This window comes from Grus americana, chromosome 7 (genome assembly GCF_028858705.1).
Source record: "Grus americana isolate bGruAme1 chromosome 7, bGruAme1.mat, whole genome shotgun sequence".
Classification (NCBI taxonomy): domain Eukaryota; kingdom Metazoa; phylum Chordata; class Aves; order Gruiformes; family Gruidae; genus Grus; species Grus americana.
Window position 1 is genome coordinate 18518782 of NC_072858.1, and position 13106 is coordinate 18531887.

Here is a 13106-nt window from a genome sequence, read left to right on the forward strand (position 1 = left end):
CTCTCCATGAGGAGACAAAGCTATGGGTAGGTAGGCATGCAAGCAAGCCCTCCGTTATTAAAAAAGATGTTGTTGTTACACTTTATTCTACCATAAAAGTAAAAAATATTTTGTTCTAGATAGGTTGGGTTTGGTCAGTATATTCACCACTATTTATAAGATCCAAAAGGGAAGAACAAAATTTAACAAGAATAATTCTGGTTGTGAAAAAGATGAACTGCAGCCTTGACACCAGGTTAAAAGCAGGAGAATCACAGGATTTTATACAAGGGAGGAGAAATTCCAAGGCCTGAGATTTCTGAACTAAGGATATGTTGAGATGGTCACAACAGATTGTGTTGGAATTCAGAGGAGGAAGAAACACCATCTGGCCAAGACTTTTACCTATCCTCTTTGAGAAGAAAGCCAGCAGTATCACGATTGTGTTTTATAACTTAATACACATTAGTTTGTACTGAAGCCTGAAGCCTTTGAAGAGATACTACTAAGCATATTGTCCTTAGGTAATGTTTCTACTGAAGTCAGAAAACAAAATAAAAAAGTTTTCCCAGCTTTGTTCTTGTCAGAATAACCCTTGTGTTTTTGACTTTTCCTAACAGAAAGAAGAATTACCTGATCCAAAAGATTTAGAACTGTATGAATTCCGCTTCAGTGACTTTCCCGTTACAGAGCATGGCCTGATAACTTGTGGAATACGACTGTTCTTTGAGATAAATGTTGTTGAAAAGTTCAAAGTCCCAGCTGAGGTCTGATTTATTTTGTCTTGTTTCTATTTATTTTAAGATAGAAAAAAAAAACCCAACCCAGCAGCCGACTGTAGGTACTTTAATATAGAAGTAGGCAATATTAAAATATTAGTGGTATGGATAACAATCTTCCATTCTTAATTAAACATTTGCATATTTGTCATAAAGACTTAAGACTAATCCTGAAGTTGTGTGAGCTATGGAAGGAATTAAATCAACATGCATTTACATAAAAACAATTTGTTGTTTCTATGTTTATTCAATGAAAAGCAATTGTTTTCATAGACTTTGCACATTATTACAATAATTTAATAGTATATTCCAGTAATTTTATAGGAATTCCATCAGCACAGTCTTAATCACTTTTGTTCATAATAGGTCCTTACAAGATGGATGTACACAGTCCGGAAGGGTTATCGAGATATCACTTACCATAACTGGAGACATGGATTCAATGTGGGACAAACAATGTTTACTCTGCTGATGGTAATGTTGCTAATATTAACCCTACATTCATTATTTAGTTTTCCTTTCAATTCTAACTGGAAAATTCAGGAAGGTATACACTCAGAACTGGCTGTCTTCTTTTACAGACAGGCAAAATAAAGAAATACTATACTGATCTAGAAGCCTTTGCCATGGTTGCTGCTGCTTTCTGCCATGACATTGACCACAGAGGAACCAATAACTTGTATCAGATGAAGTAAGTACAAATGCTCAAATACATGGATATGTAGTATTTTTAGTGGCAAATAAAAAAACACGTCAAAACTTGCAAAAATTTGAGTATATATTCCATATTCATCTGGCATGTATGAACATTTACTCTACAGAAGATTTCTGCCTCAGAGCATTTGTCATGACAGCTGAAACACAAAGACAAAATGCAAAAGCAGAATCTTAGAAGGATCTCCTGTAGCTGTGGTTCATTTTTAACAGAGACTAAGCTCTTGCAATGTTTGAATTGTTGCAGAGCCTCATGCACATGAAGCCACAAGGAAATGAGAAAAGTAAATTAAAATCCCTAACTGAATTACTTTTTTTCAAGACAAGGCATAAGTACTTTTCTGGAGAGGGATTCAGGATGTGACATAGACAAGGGCCAGTTTAGAGGGAGACAGAATTTAAGATACATTCTTTTTCTCTGTTTTCTACTGTTCAATTTGACTAGCTCAGTTGTTCCCCCACCATTCAGTCTATTGAGTGGTGTAGGTCCTTTTCTGAGGTGTAATCTCGTGTTATACAGGATTCTGAGCTAAAGAGTTTGTGTTTTGCCAATGGGTTCACATGCCAGTAAATTACACAAAATGAGGTTAAGCTTTGCAATTCATGCTCCTTTTTGTTCTGAGAAAATATTCTAAAGGATTTCTTTGTGATTTTTCCATTGTTTGTTATGAAACAATATTAATTAGTAGATGTTTGTTTTAAAAGTATATTAATTCATTTTGTTTTAAACTTACCTTTTTATTACAACATTACCTATCATGGTGACACCCACTCTTCTCCTAGAGTGAACAATCTACCATTTAGGTGATCTGTTAGAGCTTGTTTCTATGTGCTACCTGGAGAACACAGGTTTCTCAGAATGTCACGTGTATCAGAAGATTAGAACCATAATTTTCTGAGTACAGTTTCCCACCAACTGCATCTCCAGAATGATTCATCCTCCTCCTCTGACCCTGGATACACTCCTCCCAGGAGAGGTGTTTCAGCCTGCATGCTGGAGCGGTGACGCGAGGGGATTTTCTGATTATTCTCAGGGATTCTCCAGGTGACGTAGGAGGGAGAGAATGACAGACACTGATTCTTATTCAGTGAACTGCCTCTCAACCAAATAAGTTTAAGGGAGGCTTTAAATCTTCCTACTGTGGTCTTCCCTAGCTGAAAGCCCTCTATGTGAGGTCATATGCAGCAAAGCTATTTATAAAAGTTATCAGGTTTTACCACAACAGTCCTAATCACAAGTCAGAAAATACAGGTAGCACGTAGCAATCCAACGTGGGTTATCTGAGGGACGGAGTTATTAGCCAAATAAAGGAAGGAGGAATATACTCTTCCAAACATCCATTACCAGAGCCTACATAGACAGGACACTTGTCTCTTCCTCCCGCTACCATAGTCTGACGCAGAATTTCCTCTGCCTGAAGCTTAGCCCAACGTCAGAGGAACACTTTGAGCTCTGTGATAAGACTGAATACACATGAGCTGTCACGACTTGCGCAATCCGTAAAACGATATTTTTGGGGGAGGGGAGGAGCCCAACACATTAGAGGAATTAAACTCCATTATAGTGTTACCTTAGATTTAACTTACTTGCAGGAAGTTAGAATCACAGGGGACATGGCCCACAGTCATTACAGACAGACAAGGGTTCAATAAATACTAGAAGATGCATAAAGGCTATTTTTAAGGTACACAGAAGGTGTGTAGATTAAACAAATAGCAAAACTGAATGTGCAAGACAAAATAGAGGCATGTTTTAAAAAACATGTTTTGACACATCTAACCATGCCTTTGACTTTGGTGGGCACTGAACACCCAGTGCTCTTCAATTTCCATCGTTACTCAGTCGTGAGAGTGAAGGCAAGCAAGTTTGTTTTTCTTTTTTGCTCTGCATCATACCAATGGTTAAGATACATACATTAAGCTATGGAACATGCAAATCCTAAAAATCTGAATCCTGAATAAAAAAAATCGCACCAAAACATTATAAAGAATTGCTTCTTTTTCAACAGGTCAGCTGCTCCGCTGGCAAAACTTCACGGCTCTTCCATTTTAGAAAGGCATCACCTAGAGTACAGTAAAACCCTCTTGCAAGATGAGGTACGTCTGCATGAACCTTCTGCTCACACTCATCAACACAAAAGATCCAATTAAATTATCATGTTCCAAATGTTGCCACATCTTATTCATTCCTCTAGGTTCAGATTAAGAAATTATGCCAGAATTCAGAAATTTAAGACAAATTCTTATGCATTGTCCACTTTTAGAGAAACATCAGTAATTCCGCCAGAAATAGACTCACTCAAGATAGAAAAGCTTTTCTCTGGGCCTCACTCACACTCCTCAGGTTTTTTCCCCTTTCACAAAACAGCTGATGCTGAAACCAAAGCAGAAAATACAATACATATACACAAAATGATGTAATTAAACTGTTGCCCCTGGTTCAGGAGGTCTGAGTTCAGCTGCTGTCTCTGGCAGCTGAGGAGCAAAGGGATGGAGCTGTTTATGGAGGGCCCCCTAGCCCTCAAACCAGACCCCCATACACCCTACCTTGCTAAAACAGAGAAGGTGATATCATGAGGCTCTGCGGCAGCTCCCATTACCGATTGTCCCTGAATTAGGCAGACGCCCTCAGCTGCCCTTGCCCAGCAGCCACGGAGCCGAGGCTCCCCACTGCAGTCTCCTTAGGCTCAACAAAATGGCGGCAGCGCAGCCCACCAGGACCCTTCCCTCAGTGGTGCCTGGCTCTGTCCTGGCTACAAGGGAAGAGACTGTTTACAACTCTTCACTACATATCTTGCATGGAAATGAGATTTAACAGGCAAGGCTTGAACACACGTGCCCCTTCCATCCCACTTGTTCACAACAGCATGGCAGGTACCCACTTCCACCTTCATTTTCTCATTTTTTAATCCCTGTGGTGGTGCCATTTCCTGACCTCCTGATGCCACAGAACAAATCCTTACACTAACCAGTAGCACAATGATCATTAAAACCCCAGAAAATTTATGATTTTTAAAAAAATGAAACAAAACACCTTTACCTTTATTGATGGCAATGCACTTTTCAAAATGTGAGATGCCAAGGACTAACCCCTACTCTTTGCTGGAGCAGCTGTCAGGCTCTCTGCCGCTGCTGAGAGTCTCCATTACGGTGCCCCGTGCTCTCCCAGGTATTGTTCCCTCAGTTAAAGAAGGAAGGAAAACCAGGATACTTACAAAAATGCTGACTGTGATGCTCTTGTTCCCTTTGCCTGAGGAAAAGGCCATTGCACTTACTCTGGTAGGTCCATAACAGTGCTGCAGGCAATTGTGCCGACCCGGGTTAACAGGAGGCAAAGGTGTCTACTGTGAAGCTTTAAAAAGTCTAGGAAAAATAGGTTTATGGAATGTGAACTGTAAAGAACTTAGGAAGAACTGCTATTTCTTTACTCATTATGTGGATGACAGGTGGTTTTCTTTGTTTTTAATTTCTGCATGGCAATAGCAGGACTTGCAAGTATTTGAGCTGTTGTGGGTTTAGTTATTTGTGCAGCCTCTGAGGCAGCGTCTTAGATCCACCCGCCATTCACACAGCTATGTAGCCATTTATTAGCCATGAATAGGGCCATCTTTATCAACTGAGTAATTTTTCATTTGTGGCATTATTTTAATTTAGCGACTGTGGTTGGCCAGTTTTGTGAGACAACCTGTATAGTGCAAACCAAAGACAGTGTTATAAAATGAATTGAATCCATAAATTTTCCATCTTGCAGAGTTTGAATATCTTCCAGAACCTAAATAAGCGCCAGTTCGAAACCGTTCTACACTTATTTGAAGTTGCAATAATAGCAACTGACTTGGCTTTGTATTTCAAGTAAGTACTAAATTCTGTATAACTTCCTACTGAAAAAATGTCAATCCTATATAATTTATAACTGTAGTTTTTAGTTGTTTATATGCAGAGTACAGAACTATATTAAAAATTGTCATTAAGTCTATTTCATGTAAAAAACCAAGAGAGTCTTAGATTCATTATAAGCTTTCAAATTAAAGAACATATAAATGTATGCAATACTTAGCACACATTTAGTAGGTCATTCAAATATGCTTTTGGTTACAGCAAACACTGTATTTCAAAGTGTGGATTCTGTACCCTAATCGTCAGGTTGTGTGCACGTGTGATATTTAGCGTACCATACTACAGTTACTCATAGAAAACAGGAGTTTGCCTATGACACAGAAATTAAGATGCTGGTTTAAAAACAAAACTGCAGACAACAACTGATCCCAGTGCTAAATATGCCAAAGACTCCAAATATCACATTGTCCATCCTGTTCCTAAGTCACTGACTTAACATGCTCTTATAATGGGTATTTTCCTTAAAGATATATGGAGCCTTTTGTTTTAGTCCAGATGTCTTATGACTGGGACAATTTGTTCAACAGCAGTTATTAAATTTTAGTGAACAGCAATTCCATTATTTCTTTCTTTCTAAATGCAAATTGAAAGATTTATTAAGCAAAAGCAAGATACATTCATGTTTTTCAAAGTTGTTCTCAATCAGGTCTCAGTGCTGCTTTGGATTTTTGAGGGGAGGGAGTAGAAGAACGTTTAGTAGCATTTGCTTCACTTTCCACAATTCATTATGTTACAGGAAGTAACAAACATGACATACTGAAGAAATAAGAATGTCACCCTGAACAGTTTAATATGAAGAGTTAGGAAATTCGTTATTTGTTTCTTTGTCAGGACTTCCTTCATAATACTTTATATGTCAGTGGTATATAGCAAAATCTAAATGTGGTAGGTTACCTGAAAAAATTTGAGTTCAACGTGAAGGTGTCACTTCAATACTACTATGACTAGGATACTACTTTGGAAAAGCATAAATATCAGAAATGGGGTTTTCTGTTTTTTAATGCAGGACCTTTTGTTTGCTAATACATGGTTTATTGGAATGTTTTAACAGGAAAAGAACTATGTTTCAAAAGATTGTCGATGCAATTGAAAAAATGGAAACAGAAGAGGAGGCAATTAAATATATATCTATTGACCCAACCAAAAAAGAAGTCATCATGTAGGTGGTTAATATTTTAGTCTTCATTCAGTAAGTTATCTAGGACCAGATTTTAAAAGAATTTCGCACCTAAATATGTAAATTAAGCCTCAGTGTTATTGTCTGATGAGGAGCATAACCATGATTTTAAATTAGAAATAGATGTCTACAATCTTCTCAAAGTGCGCAAAATGTGCATGCATCTGCATCGTAGGTATCTAAATTCCTCAAAAAATCTAGTCCTTTTTTTTTTTAATCATCATCCTAACTATACTCCTGTTCTGTTTTGTGTTTTCAAAGGGCTATGATGATGACTGGATGTGACCTCTCTGCTATAACCAAGCCTTGGGAAGTGCAAAGTAAGGTAGGTATTGTCAAACAGACAATACTGCATTTGCTGTCTTGTTTACTGCCTATTTGGTGCGTGATCATTTAACTTATTACCATTTGATAGATATTGAAGTATCTGCACCCAACTGTGTTTCCAGAAAACCACCTCTATTTTTCTGTCACTGTGAGTGTCAGGGTTCCATGATGCCTCTCCCCAGCCACTCCACAGTTGTTCCACCCTTCTCTACTTGTCCTTCAGCTAAAATTAGCACCCTTGATTCTGTCAGATGTTCCAGCTACCCTTAAATATCACTCTCTTATTTTTGTGCTATCCAACTTTTGCTATTTTTCAGGTATTTCTAAGGTACAGATTTAACAACAGAATGGTTTGAATTATTTGCGTCTGTTCTGTAGATCTTTGTGCTATTTCAAAGTAGCTTAAACACACTAAAAATAAATTCTGTAATACAGTGTGACACTGCTTTGTACATAAGTACTTCAAGTACTTCAATATTTATTGACCATCAAGCTGAAGCTCATCACTTAGCCTTACAGGAATAGGTTTTAACAATGCATAATCAAAATGCAACTGCAAGATGCTTGTGGAACCTTCTAAGCAGTACACTTTACAGCTACTAGAAGACTCTCTTATGTTGCTAATATTGTCTTGCTCCTGTTGACAGTAATCCATCATTTACTTAGCATGCACCAGAATGTTGGTAGAGATAATCTGCTGGAAAAAGCCTTAAGTACCCCAGAGAATGTCTGTAATTTTTGACAGAAGCACTTGACTATCTCTACAAAGATTAAGAAGTAGAATTGTATTGTGTTTGACCAAAACTCCCTATTTCTACAGAACTTTTTAAACTTCTCTGAGATAATGCAGCTAGCAAGAAATAAGTAAGTCCTCTCTTTATGGAAGTTAGCAAATAATAGTTCAGTAGTAAATTGGGAATACATTGATTTAAGCAGTAATATGCCAGTTCTTCATTAATCAGTATTTTCACATTTTCTGGAAAGCCTTGTTCTTTTATTTATTTATTTATATCTACTGCTTTCTGCTGACACTTCCACTGAACTGTGATTATTCAGGTTGCCCTCATGGTTGCAAACGAATTCTGGGAGCAAGGTGACCTGGAACGAACTGTGCTACAGCAACAACCAATTGTAAGCAATAAACAATTGTAACTGTGTTAAACAATATTAACTGTTATTAAAACAATGGTCCATGATGCATACTAGACCATCTTACCAAAAATATCTACATAATCTAAATTACTGCTATTCTGTTCTGTTCTAGCCTATGATGGACAGAAACAAAGGAGATGAACTACCTAAGCTCCAAGTTGGTTTCATAGATTTTGTGTGTACATTTGTGTACAAGGTAAGAATATTTTTTTCCCCACTGCAGCAGTTCTGATGGCACAATTAGTGACAAAGTGATGCAGTTAAAAAATCCTAGACAGCAGCAGGACTGTTGGTCACAGGGTAAAAAACTATCACAACCGTCACAATTTTTCAATCTTTTGTTACATAGAAGAATTGCTACCATAAGGCAAATTCAAGAGATGTGAAGCAAATTAATAAAACGTGAAGAACTCAGTGAAGCTTGAGGGTGCTGAGGTTTTGTTACTACCTTGAAAGACTGACTTAGAAAGCCCAGTCTGATTCTTCACAGCCTCTTTTAATATAAGTATGCAACATAAGGATGGTTACAGAAAGCAGTTAATGGCACGTCAAAGGGAATAGGAAAATTGCAATATTCTGGAAATATATTTTATATTTCTGTAAAGCAATGAAGTGCTAACATTATTAATCCCTGTCCAGCTTTTAATATTATTCCAAAATGTCATACAGAAAAGTGACATGTAGTATTTTAACATCTTCAGATACATCCTCATCTGCTTGGAATACACTATAGGCTACTAGACTTTTTAATTATATCCTGATATTGATAATCATATATAATACAATTATAACTATGATACATGATATTTTATTATGAATCAGACTATCAAATGTGATATTAGGGAAGATACTAAGATGTGCAGTACATAACTGAGATCTTTTCTAACTGACTATGTGCACAATACAGCCTTATTATCCCAACACGGTATTTCCAATAATATGCCACCACTGCGTGGTCAAGAACATACTTTCAAATGCGCACCAGCAGATACTAACACTATTCCTTTAAAAATTATTTCTCTTCTACAGAAAACTCACTACTAGAGATGGAACAAGAACTTGAAAAAAATATAAAATAAAATTAATTAATCTAGCATACATAATGAATTAGATTTAATAGAAAAATGAAAGCTAATGTTTTCTCTGCAAAGCAGCAGTATTTCCACAAAATCAGACTTTACAAATCATCTGTGTTTACAGATTTCTAATTTACTACTTTAAATTGTTTGTATAGGAATTCTCAAGGTTTCACAAGGAAATTACACCTATGTTTGATGGTCTTCAAAACAACAGGGTTGAATGGAAAACACGAGCTGATGAATATGAAGAGAAGATGAAAGTTATTGAGGAACAAAAGAAAAAGGAAGAAGAAGCAGCTGCCAAAAAAGGTTAAGTAACTTCTTCTAAGGTTTCCATTTATATAGATTTGTAAGGCAGTCAACATATTCTCTCTCTCTCAAATTCACGCATGCAGTGCACTTGCACAACATTTTATTAAACTTTATATTAATGGCATGCAAGTTCTGAATTAGCCAAATTAGCTTTATCTTTACTTGCAAGAGGAGTAATCTTTAAAGATTAGACAAATCCAGTATACTGACCTAATTTTCTAAACTGAAGAATTATAGAAAAATATGATCATCACAAAAGCGAAGGGAATGTAAAATTTCTTTAGTCTTAAAACTTAAACCAATGTAATTAAACACTTATTTATCTGTGAATGCTGCAATCACCTGAAATACTAGAGACATATCAAAATTCTGTGTGGCACCAACTCCAAATGTATTCAGGCATTTTAAGTTGAAAATGGAAAGCATAAGGAAAAGAGATGGGAATGGATAGTATGCATTTGGAACATAAAAAAGCAATGCAAATCCCCACTTCTCTTCCATGTTTAAGATCTTTTGGCTCTAGTTCCCTACCATCAGTTTCTTGGCTGAAATACACTCTCTCATATTACCAATTTAACACTGATCTTCCTAAGACAGCCCAAGTCCTAAAATTGAAAGTATGGTTCCGAGTATGATAACCTAGAACAGAATCTGATTTTATAGAAACTGAGAACCTGGCACTCAAGTGTGAGAGTGAAATGAGTCAGTTATTTTTACGCTGTATTGCATGCGGAACAGCAGGTCAACAGCTCTGCCCATCAGCTGAGATGACTGAAAAGGTTCAGAGATTAAAACAAAAAAATGTGTGTGATTGAAGAAGAAAAGTTAGTTTGCTCTAAGTGTGTTTCACATCTTTAAAACATAAAATAGTACTGAATAATTTATTTGTTAATCAGTGTCTGTGGGAAATAGGTGAGTATTCTTGACATTTCACGCACAAGAGAGGCTACTCAAGGCCATTCATCAAGTTACTGTCAGAGTGTCAAATGGCATTACAGAGTTATTGGCTCCTAAAATAAATTATGCTAGGCTAAAATGTTGTTGCAAAGTGGTTAAGAAAGTACTGTAAGTTACATGATTTAATCAAAGCAGATTTTTTCTTTTGGAAAAAAAAGTTTAATAAAATGAGTCAAATACTATTATTGTAGTAAAATTCCAGATTTTTCAGCCTGCTCACACCGTGAAATTATGCCCACCCCATTGTCTCCCAAATTTATTTTTAAAGACACTTTTTTGCAATTAATCATATAATATTATTGAAGATTAATTTATTGCTGAGAATTAGCTGGTTATGAGTATGAACAAAGTACTCTTTCCTTACACTGGAATGTAAGCATCTGAACTTCAAAGAAATACCAGCAAAACCAAACCAAACCACCTGGGACCTACACAGAAACCTCCTTACACATTTGCTTTCTCGGCAAGGAATATAGTTACTAAAGTCTGATCCTATGTCCTTAAGCACAAGGTTCTTAAATAAAAATTAAATTATACACTTAAGAAGACTCAAGTATTTCTACTCCCACTTGAAGTCAGGACCACCTTACATCATTGGTATTTTGGAATCACTTAGTCATTGACTTAAGGAAAGAAGTATTTTCCCACAAGGAACTTTACACAGGCAAGCATGGACAGACTGATTTGCAGGAGCTAAGGATCTGACCTTTGCATATCATAGGTGGTATCACAAAATGTAAGTGAATTATTTTGCATCTTTTTAAATGCGTACTGGAATGGGGCCATGCACATTTGTGAACAGATGTGACACTGTCAAATCAAGGCCATGTAAATACATGGGTTTGTTAAGTCAGTTCATACAAACAATAATTTGATACATGCTGAACCATGCTGGTTTCTCTAGATCACACTGACCTGGCTATTCTTAGCCATTCAGTAGACAGAAAACAAAATAAACATATTTGCTGAACCACTACAGTGGAAAGTTCAGAACAGAAATGAAAACAGAATACAGTATTAAACTAGGAAAATAAAATACGTAGTTAGTAACATAGTGTTGATTATATCCACAAATTACAGAGGGTAGGACACTGATTATGTGACATGTTTCAATGCAGGTGGAAAGGGTCGAAAATGACCTAGTAACATGGTGATCCACAGCTTTCAAATGTAAGTTTTAATTCTAATATTGGTATCTTACCTTAAATAAACCTGGAAACGCAATTTATTACATTGAAAGAATCTTAACTATGACCAGTGAACATCTGTGGAATCATTTGAGAGAGACTGTAACAGTAGCTAGAGATAACAAGCATAAAAAGTGTTTCTCTCTCTTAACTGGTAATTACAAAGGGATTCATGCAGGGTTGGATAAAGGCTTAAACAATTAGGTCAAATTAAAGTTTTTGTATCATCTGCTTCAAAAATAGATTCACAGATTATATTGATCCAAGAGTTTATTTCTTTTGCATGGCTTGCATACCTCAGTTTTGTATGTGTGGGACAGAGTTATATACACTTTACTGAAACTTTCCAGTAAGAGTGGTTCAGTGTGTGTTTGGTCCTTTGAGAAATGTTGGTATCAACTGCTACACTATATAAATATATGTATATACGGCATGTGTTATTGTTTCATATTCCATTCTCCCAGACAAGTAGTGAAAGCATGTTCAATTTTCAGAAGATCAAACACACATAATATGCATGTCACAAAAGCAACACCTTTTTAACAAGAAATTAGAACACCTAAATTAACAGAAAATACTCACTTTACTTTCCTTCTCTGTTTTTTAGCTGAAAATGCAGCTGGAGGTGGTGGAAGTGGAGAGGATGGAAAATCCAAAACATGTATAATTTTGTAATTCTTAGTCTCAGACACTGTTTCTGCTACAGAAAAGACATCTAGAAAGAACTTCAATGAGCCCCAGTGGATTCTCTGCTTCACATAGAATAGTATAGATCGATCTCTTGACAGTCCTCTTACACACTTGCCATTTGTTGGAAAAAATTTTTAACGGAGTAAACAGTTACAATATAAAACTGGAAAATTAAAAGAAAAAATAATGGTGCAAAATGAGTTAACTGTGCGTTATAGATATTTTTTCATGTCATGCTATTTATATACAGCATTTTTACTAAAATATGTAACTTCTGCACAGTGTCCAGAAAAAATATGTATAATTTTGACAGATCTTATATGAAACTATTGAATGAAATCTAACATGTACAATTCAAACAAAAATTTGCTATTTTCGTAACTTGCATATTTAGATTTTTATATTATGTGTATTTACTTAATCTGGAATCGCGTCCTTTTCCTTCATTCTCAATACTCTATAAGTTCTAGAGTAAACATCTCCTTCACTTCAGGAATGCTCCACACAATTCCCTGGCTCATATCTATTAAAAGCAGGTACATGGTATGCGGTATTTTTTTCAAAACTACTAGGGATAAATCTGTAAATTGTAGCCATAGCTCAGAGAAACCTCTCTTTTGCACACGTGCAAATGGCTCTGCCCACAGTTCCTAAACTGACTGCCTTTTATTGTAAAAACCTAAAAAGGCAGACTGTAAACATTATACTTTGCATACAAGTAAGAGTTTACTAAGAGACCTATACCAGTGTACCTACAGCAGGATCTACATTCCAAGGCATTTTGAAAGGCTCATGCACTCCCAATGCACCTTTTTTAAAAGGCAGTAAATGAAACTAATGGAAAACCAATGAACTG

At 36.2% G+C, this 13106-nt stretch overlaps 1 protein-coding gene across 2 annotated transcripts in view; it reads left to right on the forward strand.

Moving 5' to 3' along the window:
- The window catches only part of PDE6C (phosphodiesterase 6C), a 30490-nt gene extending 18255 nt beyond the window's left edge, over positions 1 to 12235 (forward strand). The window contains exons 12-22 of one of the 2 annotated variants that reach the window (XM_054832136.1): positions 600 to 746; positions 1125 to 1232; positions 1340 to 1449; positions 3482 to 3569; positions 5224 to 5324; positions 6421 to 6528; positions 6808 to 6871; positions 7930 to 8004; positions 8138 to 8221; positions 9260 to 9413; positions 12168 to 12235. In XM_054832136.1, the coding sequence (XP_054688111.1) occupies positions 600 to 746; positions 1125 to 1232; positions 1340 to 1449; positions 3482 to 3569; positions 5224 to 5324; positions 6421 to 6528; positions 6808 to 6871; positions 7930 to 8004; positions 8138 to 8221; positions 9260 to 9413; positions 12168 to 12235 (1107 nt within the window). Of the gene's footprint in view, positions 1 to 599; positions 747 to 1124; positions 1233 to 1339; positions 1450 to 3481; positions 3570 to 5223; positions 5325 to 6420; positions 6529 to 6807; positions 6872 to 7929; positions 8005 to 8137; positions 8222 to 9259; positions 9414 to 11491; positions 11512 to 12167 lie in introns of those variants that run through there. The other variant, XM_054832137.1, reaches the window with a different exon arrangement.
- Positions 12236 to 13106: the final 871 nt, after the last annotated feature.